The sequence below is a fragment of the Equus caballus genome, chromosome 14 (genome assembly GCF_041296265.1).
Source record: "Equus caballus isolate H_3958 breed thoroughbred chromosome 14, TB-T2T, whole genome shotgun sequence".
In the NCBI taxonomy this organism is placed as follows: domain Eukaryota; kingdom Metazoa; phylum Chordata; class Mammalia; order Perissodactyla; family Equidae; genus Equus; species Equus caballus.
In genome coordinates, this window is record NC_091697.1 from 77,202,953 (window position 1) to 77,229,071 (window position 26,119).

General features: G+C 36.9%; 1 protein-coding gene across 2 annotated transcripts in view; it reads right to left on the reverse strand.

Moving 5' to 3' along the window:
• The window catches only part of MAN2A1 (mannosidase alpha class 2A member 1), a 170,237-nt gene that overhangs the window by 11,855 nt on the left and 132,263 nt on the right, over nucleotides 1-26,119 (reverse strand). Inside the window, exons 16-20 of one of the 2 annotated variants that reach the window (XM_001504585.5) lie at nucleotides 25,870-25,984; nucleotides 11,491-11,624; nucleotides 8,558-8,699; nucleotides 6,845-6,978; nucleotides 1,473-1,667 (exon numbers count right to left, since the gene is read on the reverse strand). In XM_001504585.5, coding sequence (XP_001504635.1) covers nucleotides 1,473-1,667; nucleotides 6,845-6,978; nucleotides 8,558-8,699; nucleotides 11,491-11,624; nucleotides 25,870-25,984 — 720 coding nt within the window. The remainder of the gene's footprint in view (nucleotides 1-1,472; nucleotides 1,668-6,844; nucleotides 6,979-8,557; nucleotides 8,700-11,490; nucleotides 11,625-25,869; nucleotides 25,985-26,119) is intronic. The other variant, XR_001378333.3, reaches the window with a different exon arrangement.

Consider the following 26,119-nt stretch of genomic DNA (forward strand, 5'->3'; position numbering starts at 1 on the left):
TAGGCAGGTGGGTACAGCAAGGAATCAAAGAAAAGCCCAGCTCGCATGCAGCTTCCATTCTGACTACATCTCCCGTCTCTGGGCCTTCACACCTGCTCTTAACTCTGCTGGACCACCCCACCCCAAAAATCTGCATGCGTCTCTTATTCCCTAATCTCCTTCAGATTTGGACTCCATTATCCCCTTTTCTGCAAGACCCTCTCCAACCACCCTATTCACACTTGCATGGCCTTCTAAAATTGTCCCCCTTCTTTTCCCTCCATAACACTTATCACCATCTCACATATTATGTTTCTCCTAATTTTTCTTCTTTAATTATTTTTCCACTCCTACTAGAATCTACGCATCAGAAAAGCAGGGGCTTTTGTCTATTTTGTTCACGACTGTATCCTTAGTGCCTTTAGCAGTAACTGGCACATAGCAGACATGAAATAAACCCTGCAAGTTCACCCACATGATCAAACAAGGCTTGTCTTTGACACACAGAGGTATAGACACAGGCCTCTGGCATTCACTTGTATTCATTATTATGAGCCATATGTATTTTCCTACATAGGCATAAGTTCCCTATCTGGGACATAGTTTTAAAAGTCCTAAAAGCCCAAATTTGTAGGCATTTATCCATATTTTATTTGGTTTGCTTTAGTTCTTTGTTCCTAAACTAAACATTTTTCTCCTCTTATATTGTCTTCAAACATGAACATTTTCCTCTTTTCATACTCAGGCCTTTTATTGTAAGATATTTCCCACAGAATCCATAACCACTTACTATTTCCAGCCAAGAGTATGTCAATTCACAATATCAAAACAGCTCTACTAAACATAAAAATGATGTCAAATACCCAATATTTATTCTTTTCAAATGTAATCTCTAACTTTAAATGTAGGCATATATGTAAACTAAGGCAGTCTAACTGAATTAAAATTCCATACCTAATAAAGCATGGCCTACTTTTCTTCTAATATGTCTTTCTATTTCTCCTGCATATTTCTCAATGCAAAGGTTTGAGCTGCGGTGATTTTTAGGAGAAAGATACAAACAAATGTACAAAGCCTCTGATACAGAAATAACTAAACACTACGCTTTCTATTTATCTCCTGAGAAACGCTGGCTAACAATGAGAAATGAGTGGAAAATGCCAGTAGAGCTGATCTTAAGGAAGGCCTGGTTCTCTCACCTACTAATTATGTGACCTCACGCCACTTTGGCTTCTTTATCTGTAAAAAGAAGATGATATTCCCGACCAGCTTACCACACAGAACTTTTGTGAGAATAAAACAAGTTAGTGCAGGGATATGTTCTAAATGATAGAGCGATAGTCAAAGGAGAAGTACAATGATTTTGCCTAAAGGTGAAGTCCTCTTAATCGTTCCTCGAATAACAGTAAAACTAACAGTATGTTTTTCTTCCCACCTCCTCATACCAAATACATTACAAAAAGTAATTTTTTACAGATATATTTGGGATATACCTGTGACTCTATAGTCCTAAGATTAACCAGATGAATGTCACAAGGCAAAGACGACAGTAACGGAGAGAATTCACCAAGCAGCTGAAGAGTGGGCACAGGGATCTTTTCTGTCATTGAAAAGACAGGATGATTCAGGAAAGATGAAGTTATGTGGCTAAGGAGGGAAGGATAACTGACTGACTTCTTTTCTTCTTCCTATCAAGAAAAAACAAACACGCTTTGAGTTACACATTTGCAGTTCTCATAATATTAACTGAATTATCTGACAGGGTTTAAATAGAAAATATAAAAATATGTAAATACTTTGATGTTATATTTTATAAATAACAATCTTAGAAAATGCACAGATTATCAAGTTTAGTTCTAAGCAATGCAAAAAAATAAAGTGTCCACTTCACTTATATATTTTGAAATATCTCTTTTCTAGTGCTTTAATACTAAAAGTCCTGACATTTTCCCCAAACATTTTAGGACAAGGTATAACATTTTATGGAGACTCTTTCTCAATCTACCACAAAACCCTTAGTGTAGATGGGTTGGGATGTTCATATATCTTGCACATCAAATGTTATCTCTTGTCTCTCAGGTTTTACCCATCATATTCTCATGGCTTCATTTATATACTTAACCAGACCATAAAATCATGTATTGATCCAAAGCTATGTTCTATAAATGTTACCCAATGATAGGATTTTTGTAAAAACTCTCAAAATAAGTAACATTTTTAAATAACACAGGTGGTATATTTAGATCATCTGAGTGTTTTCTCTAAATTTGGTAAGTGATTGTCAGTTGCTTCCCTCTATTTTATTCCAAAAACAGGACCTGTTACATATGTTACAGAATAGTTACCACACATTTACACGGCACGCAATTATTCAGCATAATTTAAAAATACTTTAGTCTTTGCCATGGTATATACTTACAGACAGGCATTTCAGCATGTTCAAACATTAAATAAGTCTACTAGGGCTGGGGATACACATATGGCGGATGACATACACAATTAATTAAATCAATGACTAAGTAGAACCTTAACCAGCAATGCCTAAGGTGTAAAAGCAAACACAGAAAAGCATTAAGGAGAGAAAATAATTTATGTAGAAAGGTCTTTTGATCACCAGTGAGATTTGGAGCAAATTTAATTTCGTATCTTATTTTTTAAAATGACTTTCACTGATATCTTCTGATTTTGCATCCTTTTTGTAATATAGAGCTCAAATAAAAGGCTTGGCTACTTATCTGTGTGAAAAGACAGAATTTATAGAAGGTACAGAGCTTAAAATTCAGAATGTCAGATTAGCATTGAACAGAGGGTGTTAGCAAAGAGTGATGAGCATCTTGCCAGCAGCAAACTGTAGATGTCATTACAATTCAGATCATGGCAAGAGGAAAAAAAACTTAAAGGCAGTATAGGGACACTGTAATATTAAGATACTGACAAAAAATATTAGGTCTGAAAGAGTTGTAAAAAAAAATCCATCTATTTCTCATTCTTTTCTTAAGGAAAGATTAAATAAAGCATATAAAATAATATTCTCCAACAATATTGAAATTTAATGCAGCTTGTAGAATAACATGAATAGAGAAGGAACATTTTCAAGAAGACACTTTAAATGTACTCCAAGATCAAAGGCCTTCATAATCTAGGTCAGGATTGCTGACAAAATCACTTCTGACTAACAAAAGATAGATTCTAACAGAAAGAAAAACACCTGCCTTATCAGATTCGGGAGGCATTAAGTCCATTCCAGGTCCAGAAACATTCAGAAAAAGCCCTCTGGCTTTGTTCTATGCCCTTTGAGGAACCCCTGGACACTTTAGTGAGCAGGTGGGATACTTCCTGACAGATTATCTGTACCTTGGAAGCAGTAGTGTGCATATTTACCATTCCTCAAACCAAAATTGGTTCTCCCAACCCTCAGTGCTTCCCCCAAACTGACCATACCTCACACCTCCCAGTGATTACCACCCATGTCCTTGTTTTCACTGCCTCTCTGCAGAACACTCGAGAACAGGATTCACTTCCATTTAGTCAGCCAGGATTACTCCCATGAGGCTCTGGTAGGCTCAAGGCTTCCCACTAAAATGCTTCCTATCCAGGGAACATCTTCCCACCTCAGTTTCTACTATCAATAATTTAGACATTAGAGTCTAAGTTGAAAATAAAAACGCTTTCTAGAAAATTTTATATGATAAAAAGTTTTACATGATAAAAATTTTACATCTAAAAAGTTACATGATGTGTAACATTTAATCAAATGTCTTTATAATAAATCTCACTAAAAATTAAAATGTATTTTCTCTTCTCTAGTTCATTTTTTATTTAAAAGAAACTATTGATTTAAGTCCAAGAATCTACAGTTGAGAAAAAGAAAAATTTAACCAACATAGGATTATAAAAACATTGGATCAAATTTAAATCAATTTCTATCCAAGGAGTTTTGAATGGGAATACACAAATTATTTAACTTCTAAGTGAAAGCTTTATAGATCTGACATGAAAATTCTTATTGCCATAGTTAAAAGAAGTTTTGTAAATTAGTGTCTATATATAGAGAAAAATCATAAAAGGCAAAAACATTTTCAGGAGGAGCAAAAGACAGTAGCTGCCAACACTCAGACAATAATTTTCCTATGCAGTTTTAGTCCTAAAACTAAGCCATCTTGTCAGCAATTGATTTAAACCATGAGTCCCAAGAACTAGTATATATCTTGACGTCCAAAATGGATATAAAAATCTTTTTCCTACAAGATTCTAGATACTGGAAGAATTCCTCCCTTTAATTAGATGTTGCCATTTCATTCAATCAACTAGTATTTTATTTATAGAATGCCTACCACAGGCAAGGAGGCCCTGTGGGGCACATGAAAATGAAGTAGACAAGTCCCTAGAATGTAGTAGGGGAAAGAGAACACTCATATGATGACAAGGTGGTAAGCAATTATTACGGTAAACACAGTGGCGCTATCTGCTATCACAGCTCATTCACTTATGCATTTGTGTAGTCATTTATACAACATATACAGAGTGCTTCCTCTGCTAGAAACAATCCTAGAAGTAGAGAGAGACATAGTCTCTACTCTCAAGGAGTTTATGGTCCAAAGGAAGAGAAAGACAATGATCAAATAATCACACACATGCATGAAAGAGAGATGCATGGTTCTGAGGGTACATAGAAGAAAGGGGTTTGATCTGGTGAAGCAGAAGCAGTTGATGATGTGAGCTCTGATCTGAACTATTACCAAGAGTCACCTAGGCAAACAGGATGAAACAGCATGCACAAAGGTGCTGGGGGGTAGGGTGCATGGGAAATACTTAGGACCAAAAGAAACCCAATGGGCCCAGAACAGAAATAGTGAGAGTCACGCTAGATGAGGATGGGGGACAGGTAGGGCCCACATCATGAGGGGCTCTATAGGCCATGGTGAGGATTTTGGCTTTTATGTTGAGAGCAATGAGAATACATCAGAGTAACAGGGGACAATGAGGTTAGATTTGGTTTGAAAAACACTCTGCTTACTGGGTTAAGAACAGATACGGTAGAAAGAGGAGAGAAAAGTAGATGTGTATAGGCTAGATTCAGGAAACATATGATGTTAGTTTAGACTGGGATGGTCAAAGTAAACACGTTTATAGATTTGAAATATTTAGGCAATGAGATAGCCAAGCACTGGTGATCACTGTTGTGAGAAAGGACCGGTGAGGGAAAAGCGCCTATCGGAGATGACTCCAAGGTGTCTGGCACCAGTTGGAAGGTGGTGCTAGTCACCAAGAGAGATAACACTGGAAAAGGGCCAGGTTTGGGAGGAAGGGAGATCACGAGAGTGATTTTGGATATGTCCAGCTTGAGATGCTCTTAAAAACGCAGAAAGAAACATCAGGAAGCAACTAGATAGATGGGTATGGTGAAGCCAAAGCTGGGGATATGAATTTGTGGGTTCCATCTGCACAGAGGCAGTCACTGAAGCCATGGGAGTAGGAAAGATTACAGAGGGAACATATATAGTGAGAAAAGGAGACGGCCTGTGGCCAAGCCTTGAGGGCTCTGATATTTAATGACTAAATAAAGAACTATAAGAGAGGGAGAGAAAGAACTCCCCTGGACGTAAGAGGAAAACCAAGGAAGTATGGCGCCACAGAAGCCCTGGCTAGGCAGTGTTGTAAAAAGTGTCAACGGTCAGTGCTGAATGCTGCTGAGAGATGAAGTAAGATGATGATCTAGAACATACACTGGATCTAGTGACTTTGGTAAGAGTGTATGATGGAGGCTAAAGTCAGACTGAAGGAACTGAGTGTGAGAGGAAAGCGATGAAATAAACTCATCTCATAAGCCCTGGCTCAAGAGGGTAGGGGAGACAGGAGTAGCGTAGGGGAAACCAAATGGGAGTCTGAGAGAAAGCTGTTTCCTGTCTTTATTTTTAATGGAAAAAAAATGAAGAGTGTTTAAAAGCCAATAGAAAGAATTTCCTAGGGAAATGTTGACTATGAAGACAGGGAGGGGGAAAAAGGGAGGACGACTAGTAACTGGAACCTGAGGAGGTGACTGGGGTAAGTTTCAAAGACAAGTGGAGGGACTGGCCTCAGACAACAGGAAGGTAAACACCTCTGCTGTGACGTGAGGGAAGACGGAAGGGATAGGAGTAGATGCTGGTATCTAGAACAGACAGCCCCGTCGAAGGGCTGTTCCCTCCATAAAGTGGATGGTGAAGTCACCGGTTGAAAAAAAACGATTTGAAATGGTCAGTGCAGAAAGAGGCAGAGCGGAGTAAGAGAAAAAGGGCCATGTCAAGGGCCATCTGCCGTGAGTGATCAGTAATTTATGGAGGACTCTGAGGATAACGTTTTTGCCATCAGATGAAGCATAATTGTCAAGTTGGTTCACGTCCGATGGAGCCTTTGCCACACTGTTTAACATGGAATGCTGGATTTTTGCTTTGAGGAATGAAAATTGAACAAGAAGATAGACAAGTAAATCCATTGTCAATTGATGGGTCCAACACTAGAAAAAGTACACTATAGTTTCAAATAAATTTTACTAATCAAACTTAATCTCCTAAGTACGTGCTAAGCTCTACTCTTTAACCGAACTCTTATTTCTTCCAAAATAGTTTTACGAAATTTTGCCCAAACTGATTCTTTAGCATTATTTTATACCTACATAATAAGCAAAACTAAAATGACTCAAATGCAAATCTTGCACTATATATATAACAGAACTTCTCTTTCTAGTGAATATAGGCTAAATCTATTATAAAGATATCTCAATACTGGAAATTGCAAAAAAATTAAAAGGTGAAAAGTCATAATTTCAAATTTAGGTGGCAAAGAACAATCAACATCAGAACATGCAAGTTATTTTTTTTCCTACCATATTCACAACAGTTCTTTTTTCTAGTAGTATTCGAAATAAATTAGCTGTAATCTTGTTATCATGGACACCTTGATCAAGCCCTCGATTATCATCTTGCATGAGTCTTCGATCCATGATAACTTCGATCTGACCTAACAAACAAACAAAACAACTGGCCAGAGTTATTTAATACAAACATTCACTGAGGATCATGTAAGTACAAGGCATGGTCTTGACTGAAGTTTCTCCTCCAGTCAGGGAGAGAGAGCTATACAACCCACTGTATCATGGCCTTTCTCTCCATAATAGCTCAAAGCAGCTAGTACAAATTCATAAAACAAGACTGTATTTCTCCTTTCTTCATTAATGTGTAGTAAAATCTGATTAAAAATTTTAAAATGGGACAAAACATCAAAATTGTTTTTATGTTTGTAGCTATCCAAACACTAGGGCATTTGGGTGTCTGTAGTGGGGCCAAGAGAGCTTTATTTCTCACCTCATCTTTAGCAGGGAAGTAAGATAATCCTAGATAGGTCATGACTGCTAGAGTCCTACTGTCTGGTCCCCGATTTAGAGGCCAACTTTGAGAATTCAAGGCAGGGCTTAAAAATGGGTGGCTCAAGAGTCACCCCTGGCACAAAGATGTTTTATGTTTTGAGCTTTTTAAAGTTATGTCAACATTTACAAATTAGAAAATTTCCATAAAATTCCAGACTTCTGGGCTCTGTTCAAAAACAGAAAAATTTGGCAACACTGGGCCCCTTTCCCCATGGCAACAATGAACTGGCACTAAGTAGTGGCTGCCCCACTGTACATGGGGAACCTGCTCTCCAGTCTGCTCAAGTCCCACCACTCCCTACTGGATCCCTGACATGAGGCCGTTAGTATTTATATAACTGTATTCATGTCTTTATGGCATGACCTCATAATTCTGTCTAATGAAAGCCACAAAGAAAAATGACAAGTAGTATGGTTTTTTGTGTGCAGAGGTACAGAATGTATTTATACGCCTAATACAAAACGAGGGTGTGTGATGAAGGATACACCAGGCATCTGCACTTATCTGCCTGGCTCCTTAAGACATTTGTCTTATTAGATACTCTTAGTATGTAAGGAAAGAAGAGCAATTGATGACATGTAAATGATAATTAAAAATATGTATTATAGAGGAGAAAAGCCGCCCAACAGAAGGTTTTACAAAATTTAATCAGCATCTACTATCTATTTTCTCTTCCTCTCTATCTTGTTCTCTCTTTTGGAATCTTTAAAGTCGTGTCTGTCACCTCTTTATCACACACCTGTATCATCTCTACTCCCTTTCTTCTTTTGAGTAGTAGTGTCCTAGAAGGTCGTGATTCAGAGAAGGACCTAAGTTTGAACTGTAACCTCCCACCTTTCAAACTTAGGCAAGGTACCTAATCTTTCAGAGTCTGAGTTTCCATAGCCATTCAATCATGACAATGACAGAGACTTCTGCAAACAATGCGCTATCAGAAGAAGTAAATTATCTTTAAAAACAATCAGTTTCTAGGGTCCCCGTTCTTCATGTGAGGACAGAGGAAATTCATCATTTTATGTTACTCTCACAAAACTCAAAATTACCAACAGTTTGGGTCTCAAAAGAAGAAAGCTAGTGACTGGAGATGACAATTAATACATACGACCAACAGAAAAATTACACACTCGGAACTGAAACTTAAAAGAGGAAAAAAGAGTCTAAACAATACATACCACTTTCCAAACTTGAAACACCTAAAGACTGAGCAGAGAGCAGTGTCAAGCGATACTTGGCATCCTGGATATATGCCATTGTAGTCATTGGATAGACATTTGCTTGAAGAGGCAATTTGCTCATGGTCCTTCTAGGTTGAATCTATAAGACCAAACAATTCTCTTTAAAAAAAAATCAAGTGATATTTACACATGTACTTAAAAAAATTAGTATTGACTATAGATGACTTTTCTTCCAACGAGTAACAGGTACAGCTTGCTTTCTTGTCCAAGGGAAGAACTAATTTAAAAATTAAAACATTCTTCAAAACACTATGACGAAAAATCATGAGAATCCTAGAAAACAGTTTGTAAGTGAGAAAGGTAGAACTTGTCCAGATTTTTAAAAGAGGCATTCCTATTTAAATTCAAAATAAAAATCCTTACCAAAAGTCTTCTGGCTCTCCAATATTTGCATAAAACAAATTATAAAGGTATTAGGTATTCATTTTTCATCTAAATCTAACATCCTGCTTGTGTAATGAATGCTAAGCATAATAGCTCTCTATCCCCTTTCAAGAAATATCTCTTATCATGCTTGAATCAGTTTTAATAAATACCACAGATCTCTCCATCAAATCCTCTAATATATTACATTATAATAATCAAATGTATATTCATATTTAAAAACTATTCCATGTTTACTCTTGTTTACTTTCAACGTAGATAGTTTCAAATTCCTGTTTTTCTTGGTCTAGCATCTGAACGCATGAAATACAACTCTAACTTTATTTTTTGAGAGAGACTGACAACGCACTAAGCTAGTCTGGGTCAAGGAGACTCACTCAAACCTCAAGAGGAGACATCAAACAGAGACCCTGTTATCAGGAATCTTTCTTATATCACATAAAAATGCCATCTCTTCTTTTAAACTCATGCAAATTTGACACGTAATTCAAGAAAAGGAGAAATACAAAGTTAACATAATAGTCGACATATACTGAGTGCCCATTAACACCAGGTATGTAGTGGGTATTTCACAAACAAGATCTTCAACCTTTACAACAATCCTGCAGTTATGTCCTTCAACTTAATGGTTGTATTGACTAGTGTCTTTCCCAAATTCACATTCACTCAGAACCGGTGAAAGTGATTTTATTTTGAAATAGGGTCTCTGCAGATATAATTAAGTTATTTTGGATTAGGGTGGGCTTTAATCCAATAACTGGTGTCCTTGTAAGAAGAAGGAAATTTGGATACAGAGAGACACAGATAGAGACACAAGGAGAACATGTGACAGGAAAGGCAGAGATCAGGGTGATATGCCTACAAGGCCAAGGAGTGCCAAGGGTTGCCTGGAACCACCAGAAGATGGAAGAGGCAATTTTCCGGGAGCCTTTGGAGGGAGTGTGGCCCTTATGCCACCTTGATTTCAGACTTCTAGTGTCCTGCACTGTGAGACAATAAACTTCTGTTGTGTTAAGCCACTCAGTTTGTGGTAATTTGTATCACAGCCTTAGAATATTAATAAACTGGTGAAGAAATAACTGTAAAATGTTCAAAAAAGAAGAAAGAAAAGTTAGTTTGAAAGACTTCTCCATTTCTCCTTTCCAATCCTGACTCTCTCACTCCAATTAACTGACATACTTATAAAAAGGACACTTAAAACCATCACAACTGTGTTGCTGTTACCTCACTCCCCACCTGTGGGCTTAGATTTCTATCAAGTATTACTTTTTCCAAGGCTTAAGAACTGGCCTACTTCAAAAGCAGAAATATTTAGAGTTTAGACTTAAGAATATTTTCTTATTTATTCAAATACTCAATCCTTGAAATTCACATTTTTATTCATTCTTACTAAGTATTTCTCATTCATGCCTACACTCACACATATAAGTAATTGCTTCTGTAAGATTTTAAGAAAAGCTTTTCTTTTGTACACAGGAAAATGAATCACCATAAAGTCGGGGCTTCATTTGAAAACCAAACAGCTGTAGTAGAATTAACATGTTAATTCAAAATGTCTGGTGCAATTTTTATGCTTTTGGGAAACGTTTAAATTTAACTTTTGCAGGAAATCGTAGAAGACAAAATTATCACAATCCTTTCCACTCATCCCAGTTGAAAATCAGACAAAGTTAAAGCATTTGTTGTGAAATTATTTCTATTCATAGCCAGAAATTTCAAAAATGCAAATGTCTCAAAATCATGCTAATGCTTTTAATAGTATTATTTCAAAGGTGTGTTGTCACACACAAACACTTCGAATGCAGAGATTTAGGCAACAACCAAAACCACTCATTAAACTAGAGAAGTGACAATCTGAAAAATTTTTATGAATCAATTTTCTCATTACTATTTCAAACTATTTTGTGAAAATTTTTATTAAATATATACCTATCCATATTTCTAAATAGATATGTCTATATTTGTATGTCTATGTACACATGTGTATGCATATAAGTACACAAACATACACACATATTGATAAAGAGAGGGGAGGAGTTTTCTTGAAATTTAAAAGAACCCACTATTAGATCATACATTTAGAAATATACATAGAATAAACTATACACGCATAGAACAATTCCTTATGAGGAAAAAAAGATATAATCCGTCAATTCCTAACTATGTTTCCTTTCTATTAGACAAATTCACATATATTTTTACATTAAGGCATTTAACAGGCCTAATGGTCACCAAAGCTTCCTTTGAAAAAATAAATCCTTACAAATAGATGTTTTACAAAACAGTACCTCAAATATTTGTTCTAACTTTGGAAAATCTTACGAATGCAGAACCTATAAATGTCTGTTAAAATTCAGTTTTATTTTAGAAATAATTTGCCACCATAAGCATATTTTTCAAAGGATCCAAAATTAACTGGCCCATTACCATACATAAAAGTTACACACTAATATAACCATTACTCAGACATTTTAAAGGAAAATTACCTGGTATCCATTTAGGTCAGTATAAAATCTATTTTGGCTGTCTATGCTAGAGGAAATTCTCATTGCAATCTCACGGTTATATACTCTTCGGATGTCCACAATATTGGAAACTTCCACAGACTGTCCTTCTATTCCTAAATTTAAAAGAATACATATATTAGTAGAAAGAAATTAATTGCCCCACTTTTCTAAAATATACTATACATAACTCCTTCCAAAGTTACATATATTTTCCTGTTTTCTACTTTCTATCTTTACCATCTCTCATACGCTAAATGATGTCACAATTCACCTTTTCTTTTTTTTAAGTAGAAGATAGTAGATAACCTTTATTCAGGAGCACATATAACTTGACAGAAGGATGAAGAGCTAGGGGTGAGATAGTAGATGAAGTATAACATGCAAATGATTCTCCAATGAGTTCTAGAGGGGGAAGAGGACATTAAATGAGAAAAGGTCAGCCCCACTACAGGCCAGTCCATCTCTGGTATACACTGCCATTTCCAGCAGAGCCATTCAAGCCTACTTTTTCACCATTTTCTCCTTCCACGCTGGAAATTAGAGCAGTGAAATTTATAGTCTGTTGGTTCAAGAGACAGTGTATTATTGCCCATGATCTACATCTAGGAAAAAGACAGGAGATCCAATGAGATGTTTATGGCTGAAACTGGTATTACCATATTAGTATTTCGGAGTATAATCTGGAGAGTTCCCCGGAAGTTAAATCAATTTTAATTGAGTTTGGTATCTCTTAGGATCGCTTATTGTGGAGTGATTCATTTTGCCCTTTGCTATATAAAGCACAGGACAGCTTGAAAAAGTCCCAGACGTATCAAACATTTTTTTTTTGGATAACCCTAAAGTGTTTACTAATTTCTGTCTGTCATGCTACCCTAACTATATCTTCAGGTCCTCAGTGAAGCCTTGGGTCTATTTCAGAGACTGAGAGAGGAGTTACGAAGAAACCCAACACTCAATACAGATCGAGTGTGTGTAAGAGATACTATAGGATCTTTTGAGAAAGAGAGCAGTTAGGAAAGCTGTCAAAAGAAGAAAGACTGGCCCTATCCTATTTCATACAGCTGAAGATTTTTGAGGGTCCAAGAACCTCGGGGACTTACCTGCAGTTGTTATTTATTACCCACCTCTCCCTACTCTTCACACAATCTGTCACTCTGTGCTGATAACCAGAATACGCTTTAGATAAACAGGGCTGTATAAAGAAAAAATGGGGAGGGGAAGAATAGAGAGTAGGGAAGACTTTTTGTAGGAGCCAAGAAGAATCCCCAGAGCTTAGAAGGTGAAAGCAAATAGTTAAAGAAAGGAAGTTTGAATCTGTGGAATTTGTGGAAAAGAATGTAAATGCAGCTGGTCTAGGCACTACAAGTGTACGTGAAAAGGACACTGGAAATTGTAAAAGTAACAAAATGGTGACAATACTACATAGGCCAAAGCCACCATAACAGAATTTTCAGAATGCTCATGGAAGTTCTTTTCTGGTATATGCTGCTCTTCCAATTCAGCAACCTCTATCAGAGCTGACTTCAGTTCCTTACTTGTTAATAAAGCTATGATGAGAATGATCCCCATGGGTGGGGGAAGGGAGTACCTTTTTTTCCCTACTTTATGGCCATAGTCAGAACCACTAACCTCTGCCTGCTAAATACACACATATATTTCCTTCAGAGAATTACCAGAAGAACCTGCCAAGATAGCTGATCCAAATATTTCCACTACTATTAGGAAGTTAAAAAAAATCACATACACTGATAATAGAACAACAGTATCTTCTTTGAACGAGGAAATGTTGCTTTAAATGCAAACTTTCCTTTCAGTATGCTTACGATAGCCAGAATATTTTTCTAAAACCAAATGAAATGTATATGGAATTTTAAGACAAGCTTCTACAGATGAACTAAAGATGCCTCAGAACACAAAATGTAGCATTAGGGATGAGAGTAGTCACAGAGCATTAGGGAGAATAGCAGTAAACTCTAATCTATTGGAACCATTTGTAGGGTGTTTAACACTACTTTAAGTTTTCTCCTCTCTAGTTTGGATATTCTCTCAGGGTCAACAGAATACACGAAGTGAAATAAAGTCTTAATAAAGGAGAGCATCATAATTTCAAGTCATTTAGCTCTGGAACTCATTTACAAAAAACATACTTCAAGAAAAAATTAATAATTTCACGTTACCTTTAGCAACAATAAATTATTTCTGTTGAGAAACTCATCTTTCCCAAGCTCAGTATTATGCTCAGATCCTGTTGTGGCAACAAATCCTTAAAGCTCCTTAAAAGGAGCCTCTATGTCCATTCACAATTCAGCAAGACATAAATTTAAATTCTGTCTCAGGACAGTCCTTTTAAAATAAGATCAACCTTAATATGCTTACTATGAACAAACAAAATAAAACCTGTAATGGTAACAAAAGCAAGGAGGTACCCCTGAGTTCTCAAAGAGAATGTATTACTTTTTGAAGAAGAATGTGTGTGAGGGCGATAGAGGATTGCTAACTTGTCCGATGCTGGGTCAAGAATTCCCAAGGTGTGCTGTTTCCAAAGAAGCTCTCGGGGCTGAGGGGAGAACTCCCTGGGAAGCAGGGTACAGCCCAATGCTCCCTGCAGTCTGCTGGATCTTTGCAGTACGTGGCAGCAAAAGGTACTTTAACAAAGTGGTTCCACCTGTGCCTGGATGGCCAGAGCTTTCTAAGCTCCTCTGGTTTTTCTTCAATCCTGGGAAAGAAAATAGCTCCTACTTTACAAGAGCAGTCCATGGGGGCGGTGGGAGGTGATGCTATTTCCAGATTTCAACAAGAGAAATAAGTGTCCTCTTGCTGCCGACACCTCACACTCTGTCCCCTTGGAGAGAATGGAGATTATCTATCCTTATTGACACATGCAATGCAAGGTAAAATTGAGCCAGTCCACAGGTGAAAAGCTGTAATAGAAGCCAAATAGTCTTTCAAAAACTTGGAGCTTTATTTTTCCTCTCTAGAGCCTGTTAGCTTCTCTTACATACTCCTTACATTCCAGTTTTTACAATGGTTTGGGCATGTGGTAGGTGCTGAATCGAGATTAAACATAATTGGTGAGGATGTGAGAGGCTGTCCCTCATCATACAGAAGTTAGGTGACATGGGAGGAAAGCAGACTGGGCTGTGGATAAGGCTCAAATAGATGGAAAGATGAAGGAGCAAGTACTTTCATTTTGAGCAAATACATGTATGTTAGGATGTAAGCTCAAGGATAGGGACCAGGTCTTATTTATCTTTATTCCCAGCACATAACAGGACAAGTGTCTGCTGAATGAAGGGTGGCAGCTCTATGGGGGAATGACAACAGCCAACAATTACTGAGTTCTTACTATGTACCATATGCTTACTATATGCTTTACATATAACAACTCATTCAATCCTGACCTAAGCCTAGGAGGAAATTACTTGCCCCAGGCAAAGGCTGGCAGAACCAGGACTAAATCTCTCACCATCATGCTTCACTGGCAGACCAACTCCGGGAGAAAGTCGAAGTTACTTTGGGACCAAGGATTGAAAGAAGCTTTGCAGTAACTCTAAGTAGAGAGACACTCCAGATTATTTTTAAAAAAGAGAGAGGGCACTGATCTGGGATCTGATGTGCTGTAAGAGCTACTTCACTGAGTGAAATAAAATTAAGGGACAAGGCTTGCCAGAACCCCAAACTTCTTTAAAAACAACCCAAAAATCTCTCTAAAATGCCACAGTCACTAGAAGCCAATAAAGTAATATATATTAACTATTAAAGACACATACCCTATTGTCTCACTTATCTCCCTAAAATGAGCACTAATCACAAGCACAAGCAGGTTCACTGTACAGCAGTGCCAAGAGTAAGAAGAGGGGAAAACACACTAGCTGTCCATCAACAGGCAAATGAATAATAAAATCAGGTACACCCACATTACAGAATGCTGTGTAGCAAAGAAAAGAATGAGGTAGCTCTCTGTCCTGGCAGAGAAAGACCTGATGAAAAAGCCACAGCATTTGTGTAGTATGGTAAACTTTACGCTGGAAACAGACAGAAACATAATACTATACATTTCTACAGGTGTGTGTGTGAGTGAGAGAGCAGGGATATGTATTATCTCTCTTGAGTAGTGGATAGAGGCCAGGCACAGATTCCAGGGGGTTTTCCTTATATTTGTAATGTACAAAATTTTTGTCAAAAGAGTGTGTGTGTGTGTGTGTGTGTGTGTAATTTGCATTTGTATACACAAAAATAATTTTAAGCATTTTTAAAAGAAGAATATTTTCTAAGAAGTTTAGGAAAAAATAAAACTAAGTAGGCAAGGGGTCAGGGTCAGGAGGCATCACCCTCTTAACTTTGCTGCTTAGCACCAGTCTTAAGGAAACCAAGAAGCATACGCCTTCAAGTGGAGAGAAAAACTGGAGGGTATCTCCTCCATGTCTGAAAGAAGAGGTGGAGGAAACATCCAGGAGGGTATAAATGACTCTGAGTGATGCAGATGGAAAGCCTGGGGTCATGGCTCTGAGCAGCAACTGATGGCCTCTGGAGAATCCTAGGTGTCATTTCCTCTGTACAATTTACTCTCATCACCTGTCAGATCACTATAAAATCTATCTGGAACAGCCTAATTCAACCCTTAACTGCGGAATTTCAGAGGGCCCAACCCTCTCCACCTCTCTAGATCACCTTATTCCAGCAATTCTGAAATGCAAAGTATACTTTTCCAAGGAATGTACCTGATAAATCAGACACCACTCTCACCACACTCAAATGGTTACAGGAGTGAGAGGCAGCAGCTTGGGAGAAAGAGCAAAAGAGAGCCTCCTCACTCATACCCCAGCAAGAATCCAATATCCTATTATAGTGGCACTCAGTGTGTGATTAGGACAAGTTATTAGATCACGATGGAATAATAGTAACTGGCCCACACCCACCCTGGAAAATTAAAAGTGATGGTGAGAATCCTAAGAGAGGTGTTTAAGTCTTCAAACAAATGTTTAATTGAAATTTGACATAGATATGAAATCATATAAAATAAATCCTCAGAAAACCTATCTGAGATTCAAAGCAAGGTCTTCAGTGAGTGTCCTTAAAATGCAGGCTCTCAGGCAATAATGGAAGCTTGCTATCTAATTGTTGTCCTCATCCCCTTCCCTTGAATCTGTGTCTAAACAGAGAGGGTGACTGAGCCATCAATGCATAGCAAATGTAGGACAATAACAGCTGTCATGAAAAGCAGGGCTTCTAATTTTGAATATCTCCCCTGAAATTTTAGGAGTATTTTGTTTTGTATTTAAATCGTCAAAAATATAAAAATACCTTTCCCATTATGTGTACTCACTTTTGCAGCATTTGTTTTTGTGAACTTATCCAACTTAACTAGGATTTGACACTTACAGTTATTAATTAACATGCACTTAGTTCAATACATACACTTAAATGACAATTCTCACAATATTAAATTTAGTAGGTGTACGATGGTTGCATCTGTACTGAACATGTACAGACTTTTTTTTTCTTGTCATTATTCTCTAAACAATACAACAGCTATTTATATACCATTTACATTGTACTAGGTATTATAAGTAATCTGGAGATTTAAAATATAAGAAGATGTGCACAGGTTATGTGCAAATACTATGCCATTTCATATAAACTATTTGAGCATCCATGCATTTTGGTTTTAAGTGGGGGAACAGGGTGTCCTGGAACCAATCTCCCTTGGATACTGAGGGACGACTGTATTATCATGACTATATTTTTTAAAAACTGTACTCACATCTGAAAGTACAAAGAATAAAAATGGCAATAATTCCCACAACCAGATGACCTTTTTCTCCATGTTAACTTATTCAACTTATCATCTGTTATAAGATCTAATTTATCCTCTAAGTTGCTTACTGATTTACAGGTCTGTAAATTTCACATTGATTATTTCTACACAAGTTAAAAAATTAACATCTTTCATGAAAACAAATTTTAGTAAATTTCATTCCAAGTCCCGGATTTAAGAAAATGCTGATGAACTACTTTGTTTTATTTATAAAGCACTAAATAAACAACAACCACTACTTACTGATCAATTTATTATGAGCTAGACACCAGTCTATATATTTTATGCTTTTCATTTCAGTAATTCTCACAATGACACAAAAGTAAATACATAATAGGAAAGGTATAGCATTTTGAGCATATGGATTACAAATTTTGGTAAAAGACTATACCAATTAAGCACAATATACTTGAAGAAGGCTAATAACTGAAAAATATACATCAAAACTGGGAAGAAATCTTTTTTTCCCCTAATAAACACTGATTTTACGAAACAACAGATTTTTTGAAAGCTCTGCTTTGGAGGGAACATAACATCTACATCAGTAACATTTTCTTAAATCCAAACCAGACAAGGTCTAACTAAAGCCCTCCCCTGGGAGGTGAATAAAACAGCTCACGACTCCAGAGCTTTCTGTCACCTTCCCTGCAATACAGGCTTGTGGTGGTCTGGGACAGGGGAGGGAAAAGTGCAGGACTAATCATGGTGGTCTGTCTGCATTCCCTCCACACTGACAGTCCTTCTCAACTACTGCTACTACTTTCTGTTCTGGCAAACACGTTCTTTTCTAAGGTGCCTGTAGGCAGGAAACTCAGATTCTATACATTCTCATTCCGCAAGCTGATCTGCCTGAAACAGACCTGCCATGGAGGCATGTGGGTCTTCCTTTTCTTTTTATACCACACTTTGTCCCCCTCCCAACTTAGAAAAAAAAGCAGCAGCATACCCTAACCCCCCCAACTCCAGTGGGGGCTGAACAAAGACAATTTGAAATACTGGTGTCTGACTGAACTTTAATGACTGGGGAACAAATATTTTTGTAAAAGACATGGTTTCCAATTGTCGGCTTTCAACAAAATTGAACACGTACCTAATCAAGTTGTCAAGCAGTAGATCACTAAACGTAATTGAATAAAATAAATGTTTGACAATAGATCACTCTGATTTACGGAACATAACTCAGAAGGAGTTCAAGAAATTGAATGACATTCCTATAACAAAACTTCAATTCTCACCTATTTAAGAACACTCCTTTGCCTTACATTTATAAAAATAAAAAGTAAGAATAAAATCGACGCTGAAACCAACCTCAAATAAGTAATATTCAGCAATGGATACGTGAACATTTAGAGATACTAAGGGTGTAATCCCATCTCGTTGAGAGAAATGTTTCCATTAAAGTTTATAAAATAAATGATCGAAATGGTAATACAAATAGATTGTTTTGATCAATTGTATACTATTAATAATTTCTATAACTCAATCCAGAAGAAACTTAATACTTCGAGTTTTAGCATCACAGAATTTTAAAATTTAAATTTATATACATATATCTTTCCAAAGGGTAATGAAAAGTTGACCAATAAGAAGACTCTCAAATATAAAATTATTACATTAAGATAAAATTCCATAGGGGAAATAGAATGGAAATAGTTCAAGGAGAAAATAACGACGTGAAATTTGACTGTTAAAGAAGAGCTCATTCAGGTTTTTAAAAAGTGCATAATTTAGTATTAAATGACTATCCATTGGATATGCTTATTTTAAAATGGCAATATTTACAATATACTAAAAATTACATCCTTTGCAATTATTTAAGTGTACAAAGAAAAACTAGATGTCAACTTAAAAATATGTAATGGACACAGAGTTCTTCAAATTCTTATAGGAACAAGGGAATTTGATCTAACAACCCCTCTTCATGCTTTGTGATAGTCTTTTCCTCCATTCTGCCCCTTGAAGTGACATTTCTCCAAGACCTGTTAATCTCAACAAGTCACTTCCTTTATCAGATCTCCCCAACTGCCCAGCCCTACGAGTCTTCTCTCTCAGAAATACTTATCATCTAACTCATCTGGTTCGCACATCCTCTTAAGGAGACACAACACTTAGCATGTGCTAGGCTTTACATATATTAACTCAGTTAGGAGGCAGACTCTATTACTGTCATCATTTTCAGGATGATGAAACCAAAGTCAGACAGGTAATAACTTGCACAAGGTCAAATAGCTAGTAAGGGCAGTGCCGGGACGGAAGCTGGGAATGAAATGCAGGTGGGCTGACTCCAGAGTCTGAACAGATAACCATCACAGGTCCCCTGGTGTTTCCCATCCCTGTGTCCTTCAACTGAGTTTAGAACAACACACATTTGTGGGGGATGCCATTTCCCTGCTAAGAAGCTACACCTTCAACACAACAGCTGCTGTCAAACAGCCCCCAAGATAACCTCTGAGTTCTGAATTTGTGTAACCAGAATGTGCTTATAGGCTCTTAAAATAACCTTTTTCATGCCTGTTGGGAATAATCAGATTCGACACATAGCTACTTTTTAAAAGTTCCAATTAACAGGAAAAAAATCCTTAGCAGTCAATTGCATACTATGATATTCCAAAAATGTTTTAATTACCTAAGTCTGCCTAGCCATAACTAACTTAATGCTTTTTACTCTTAAATCAAACTAAATATGGAATGTAGTCCTGGGGAAAAAAAATGAGAGATTGATTGCAAACCATTTTAATATCCTCATGAATCTTTTTATGGAAATAAAAACAACTTCAGTGAAGCTCTGAGACCTTGTTGACAGGTGGGAGGTCTCAAGGGATGGGAGCCCCAGATTCAAGCGCCTTAGACGATGAATTTAGAAACAGGGAGTCAAGCACCAGAGAGACTTTATGTGATGCTAAGTTTCGTGAAGACTTAGATGGTTATACTGAATTGACCACTTAGTCTTTTTTATGGTTTAAGAAATCAAGTCTCTAAGAAATTAAAGGACAAACTCAAAGTCATTCTAGTTTACTGAGAGGTTAAATTAGGGATTCAGATCTCTCATTCCCAATATGATGCTCTTATATGTTTAACTACATGAAGTTCATTTTGGCTTTCTAAAAAGGGTCATGTTATGAACCCATTTAGATTATATACTCAAAATAGGAAAAAATGAAGTAATCTCTCTTTGATTGCTAGATATGCCCTCGCAAACTATCAATCAGCCAAATGAATGTCTTTTCTCCCATACTTTTAGATGCCAGTTCATTACATTTTATCTCCAGGCTTCTTGTTTTCTTTTAGCAAGACCCATTACATATGTTGGTGGAAAACAGGCAAAAGTATTGCATTTAAGACATTTCTCCTAAGGGTTGAAACATGGTTTACACACTAATACTCATTCACTTAGAAACATTTGCCTAGCAGAACACAGTCCTGGGGTGGGGGTGGCGGGACCTTGAAGGTATATATTATAACAGACCTGAAACCTGAACCTTCTGCCAGTAAAAATGTACATGACACATTGGTAACCCATAGCAACCTAATTCTTCAAAGTAGCTGCTGATGTCAGAAAACTAGGGCACCAAAGTCTAATAATTACAGCTCTGAAGACAAATGAAGCCACAGCTAGCAAATGTCATTTATTGATCATTACATCACTGCAACATATGTATTTTCTGTGATGGTACAATATCAAATATAACACATGGGGATACAGAGGCTTCTGCTTGTATCATATTCTATCTTCTAATCCAAGATTAAGGACAAAAGCTAAAGTAGCCTACTTGGCAACACTCAAAGCTTCAATCTAATGAAAGATGATTACACTATAAGAAAAATTAATCCCCACTTTTCCCACATTTTCCTTCAGAAAAATGTTATTTTCTACAAACTAAGTAATTTTTAGAAATCATAAAATAGTTCCAAAAGGGCATTTCATTAAATTATGGTTGCTATAAAACGGATTTCTTATTTAACCTGATAAAAGGCAAAACATTATGTTTCATTAGAAATCTCTAAAGCCACTCTGATCTTTCGGAGCTTTTAAAGCTAGTGAGCACAAGATTTCCTGTATTTTAATAGTTCTAGAACTCTTTTGAATGTAATGTCTGAACAATATGAAAGGAAAAACACAGTGTTTTCTAACAGCTTAAAGGATGTTAAGAGAGAGACCTTAAACTGCACCTCTTATTATTTTCAGAATCAGGAGAGAACACAAATAGAGAAACTAAAGTCAAATATCAAAGCAAGAACAAGACCAGAAGTGGTGTTGGACCCAGGCCTCTCAACTCTGTTTCAGAATCAATAATGACCACACAGTTTACATAACTTGGGAAGTGTTGTTTGATCTTCGTTCTTGATTTTGTTTTCTCCTGAAGCTTAATTTTGGAGAAAAGTTACTTTGGGGAGAAAAGAGTCAAACAGTAACTGAAAAAGAGATTAAAAAATTTAAGGATATTTTGTCAGGTCTGCAATACTTTAGTTTTTTAAAAGAATGTTTTGAGTAAACTGAATTTGAAAGGAGGTTTATATAAACAGACACAATAAAGACAGACAATCCATAATATTAACTAATTTTCTGTTTCTTTACCCTTGTTCCTGAGAGATAATAAAATCTTTCGTATAATCAACTGGTTTAGCAAACTAATATAATTACAGTATGTAATCGTAAAGTACTAATCATCTCTCTCCCCCAACCCCTACTTCTTTCTGGATTATAATTTCGTACTACCAATACATAGGCTCTATTCATTAATACTCATTCAAATAATAGCATCTGGTCAGTGTAAGGGAGGCAAGATTAGCATTATTCAAAAATAGTTTAATGAGTTCAATTTGAGAACAGATATTTTTGTTATTTTAAGAAATATTAAATAAAAGCCAATCTACAAAAGCTTGGAAGTTAGCTAAAGTTTTCTTTGGACCTAAGACGAAAAGTTACATTCTGTCTGTGCACTTTGATCAATCACCCAGATGCCTGGTTTACAGGAGGCCAAAGTTTAAAACATCAAAGAGTTTTTAAGTATTTCTCAGAACAGATTCTTTGGAGCAGCATAACCAAAGCCCTTTCAGGTAGTTTGAACACCTAGCGTCATACACCCTGAAAACTTTATATCTCTGTCCTAGGTCTCCATTAGTGATTTAATTAAAACTTCAAAGAGCCAGGATCCAGACAACCTGAGCCCTCATCAATGGTGTATGAAAGAAAAGGACAGATGGAAGTGGGTCATAAGGGCTACTGAGAAAAGACTCCGTCTCCACAATTGGGTTTATTTTTTCCAGGTGGGAGATTTGTTGAGAAGGGCTGACATACAAACATGGGAGAACATACAGTTTGGAGAAAGCCTTTCAGGTGATTTGGTGTCTCCATCTCCTACCAACTACTTTCATGTTAGAAAAAAAATAAATGCTCCAGGCTTGAGAGAGCAAAAAGAAAGACTGATATGTCACTTTGAAAAGTTTCAGGTTCAATCCAGGAAAGCACAGTGAAATTCATCTGGAGAAGCACTCTGACTTAACTTCGTATTATAGCTAACTTACTTATCTGTCATTTCTCACAAACTTTTGAAGGTTTCTGGTTTCAAACTACAGAAATCTAATATCAGGAAAAAAATGCTTCAGCCCAAGTTTATTCCACCCACTGAAACATCCAGAAGGCACTCTGAAGTCTGCATACTTATTTTTTTATTATTTTTATTAAGCTAATACTTTTTTCTTTGGAGGAAGATTATTCCTGAGCTAACATCTGCCACCAATCCTCCTCTTTTTTGCTGAGGAAGATTGGCCCTGAGCTAACATCCGTGCCCATCTTCCTCTACTTTATATGTGGGATGCCTGCCACAGCATGGCTTGACAAGCAGTGCATAGGTCTGCATTCAGGATCCAAACCAGTGAACCCTGGGCCACCAAAGTGGAACATGCAAACTTAACCGCTGTGCCACTGGGATGGCTCCAAGCTAATTCTCCTAAGTGTCCTGTTCAGAACAATCTCTCTTCCTTATCTGACTAACTAGAGTCAACACTCCATCTTGGAGGACCAAGAGTCAGTTAAATCTCGGTGGCCTCATCTCCAGTCAGGGACAGGCAGAGAGGACGAGAGGAGAAAAGAGAAGCATTTACTTCTTTTTTTTTTTTTTTAAAGATTGGCACCTGAGCTAATGCCTGTTGCCAATCTTTTTTCTCTTTCTTCTTCATCTCCCCAAAGTCCCCCAGTACATAGTTGTATATTCTAGTTGTAGGTTTTCCGGTTCTGCCATGTGGGATGCCGCCACAGCATGGTTTGATGAGTTGTGCTAGGTCTATGCCCAGGATCCAAACTGGCAAAACCCTGGGCCGCTGAAGTGAAGCACATGAACTTAACCACTCAGCCACTGGGCCAGGCCCTAGCATTTACTTCTGATGAGTGGGTGTTTGTTGGAATAAGTAAATAGGCAAGTCAGAGCCTATTAATCTCCAAATCGACCACTGAGGAATGACAGCAAGCTAACATACAGAGACAGCAAGGTAAGCTTACAGCCACCGCAACAGAAGAGGGCCCTCTAATTTATAGAAACCATGCTCTGATATGAGATCCAGATCCCCTGGACAACCCAAGAAAAATCAGAAGCTGCTGTACTGGTGACAGAAGCAAATAATAGCAAAAACAATTAAGCAATTACACTTTATTGAGAAGCTGGATTTTTCTGATGAGCAGCTTCAGCATTTACTCTGAGACACCGCCTATCCCCAAATATAACTGATGAAAAACAGTGGTAAACCAAGCTTGATGACACAGGTCTGTGCCAAAGTGTGTGCCATGTTGTACTCAAGGAAGAACTTTTCCATCAAAAAAATAATAGTTTTAAGCAAAGTTAAAAGTACTTAAGTGCGCCTCCTGTGTGATACTGTTATTTTCTACTCATAAAATGCAACCTTTTCCCACAGCTGAAAATGTAATTTTAGATTTCTCAGAGATGTTAAACAATGGCTTATACAGGAGTACAAAGGGATGGTCAGAAATATTCTTTCTGACTTACTAGAGGTATTAAGAAACTCAACAAAAGATTACTTCAGAACTACAAACTTTCTTGTAGGTAGCAAAGTAACTGCAGATAATTGTAGAAGTCACATTTAGGACACAAAGTTAACGTCTAGTATGATTTTTCCCACCTTCCAGAAAATCTTTTACTTCTTGATTTAACCTATGAATCATGGGTTATTCTGAAAACATATTACATCATTACCCAAGAAGTTGCATGAGAAAGTTTGTCCACATCTGAAATTCTAACAAAAGGTAAACATTAATGAAATGTGCAGTTAAAAAAAGTTAATTAAAAGCAAAATTAAATTTAGATACTGAACTTCAGCTAAGAAATTCCCTGAACACAGTATCCCTTCCTTCCTCACAATGTCTAAAAAGTAAAGAGTGCCTGTCCATCCATTTTATCATTAGTTTGTGAAGTGCTTTATTTGCTACCTGTATGAAAATTCAGGCAAAGAATATTTTTCCTCTTCTAATTTTTTTCAGCTCAGAAAAATTTAAAGCAAACAGCAAGAAAAATTTAAAGTGGTGTTTTCATGAGGTCCTTTTCTAAGAGTTGATACCATGGTAAATGGTCTGGTTACTAGGATTAAATTTGTGGTTGGAAAAGTACTCCATTCTAAAAACGCTGAATTTAAAATCAGTCAACATAACTGCACAATTCTGAGTGTTTGGGAACCACAGCTCTACCCAGACCCTATGGAAGGACCAGTGCCATTGCCCATGGTTAAGTTCCTAAAGGATCAAAGGCTGTCACTCAGTTAATAAAGATGTTGCTCCATACTGTCCTAAAAGCAATAAACAACTGCCTGATTTTATACTCTAACAGCTAACGAGTTGTAAACAAACAGAACTAGTTTAGAACATTTTTCTTTTAAAGTTCAATTCCAGTGATAACATGCTATTGCAATACATTCTATATTTAGGGCAGACTGTGTGTGTCCGTGTATCAGAGGTAGTCAGTGATCCACTAACAGGAAGCCACATTTGACATAATTCCCATTTTATAAAATAAAAAATACCACACTGTTTTTAGCTCCTAGAAGTAAAGTTTCCAGTTAGTAACCTCATGACAAAGACAAATATTGCAGTGGGAAAGAGAAGATATACAGAAAAAAAGAACATGGATATGTAAGGAATTAAATATTTTACCTTTTTTTTGTTTTTCTGAGGAAGATTCCCCTGAGCTAACATCCATGCCAATCTTCCTCTACTTTTAGTGTGGGAGCTGCCAGCACAGCATGGCTGCTAACAGAATGGTGTAGGTCTGCACCAGGGATCCAACCCTGGGCCACCGAAACGGAACACGCCAAACTTAACCACTAAGCCAAGGGGCTGACCCCATGTTTTACCATTTTTGATTGTCAAAGAGTAAATATATTTTAAATCATACAATACACATGATGTCAAGTTTAGACAGATTATGATATCATCTCCAAAATCCAATTAGTAATTTACTAAAAACGACAAGAAAAGCAAGATCTCAAGAACCAGTATACATATGTTTCACAACTGTGTTTCTCTGTTGTCTTACCCTGTATGTTGTACAGTCGGACTCTATGGGTAACATGTTCAAAAAAGCAAGTCACGTCTGAATAAAATCTTCCACGTTGCACTCTGACACGGGGCAGTGTTGTGTAAGCATAAGGCTGAGGAGGAAATGACATTTTTAAGAAAAATATTTTGGCTTTTAATTTTTCTGAGAAATGTTTGTTATAGTTTCCAAAATGACAAACACACATCATCTGATATTTGCGATTTTAAGTGAAACCAAACCTTTACAC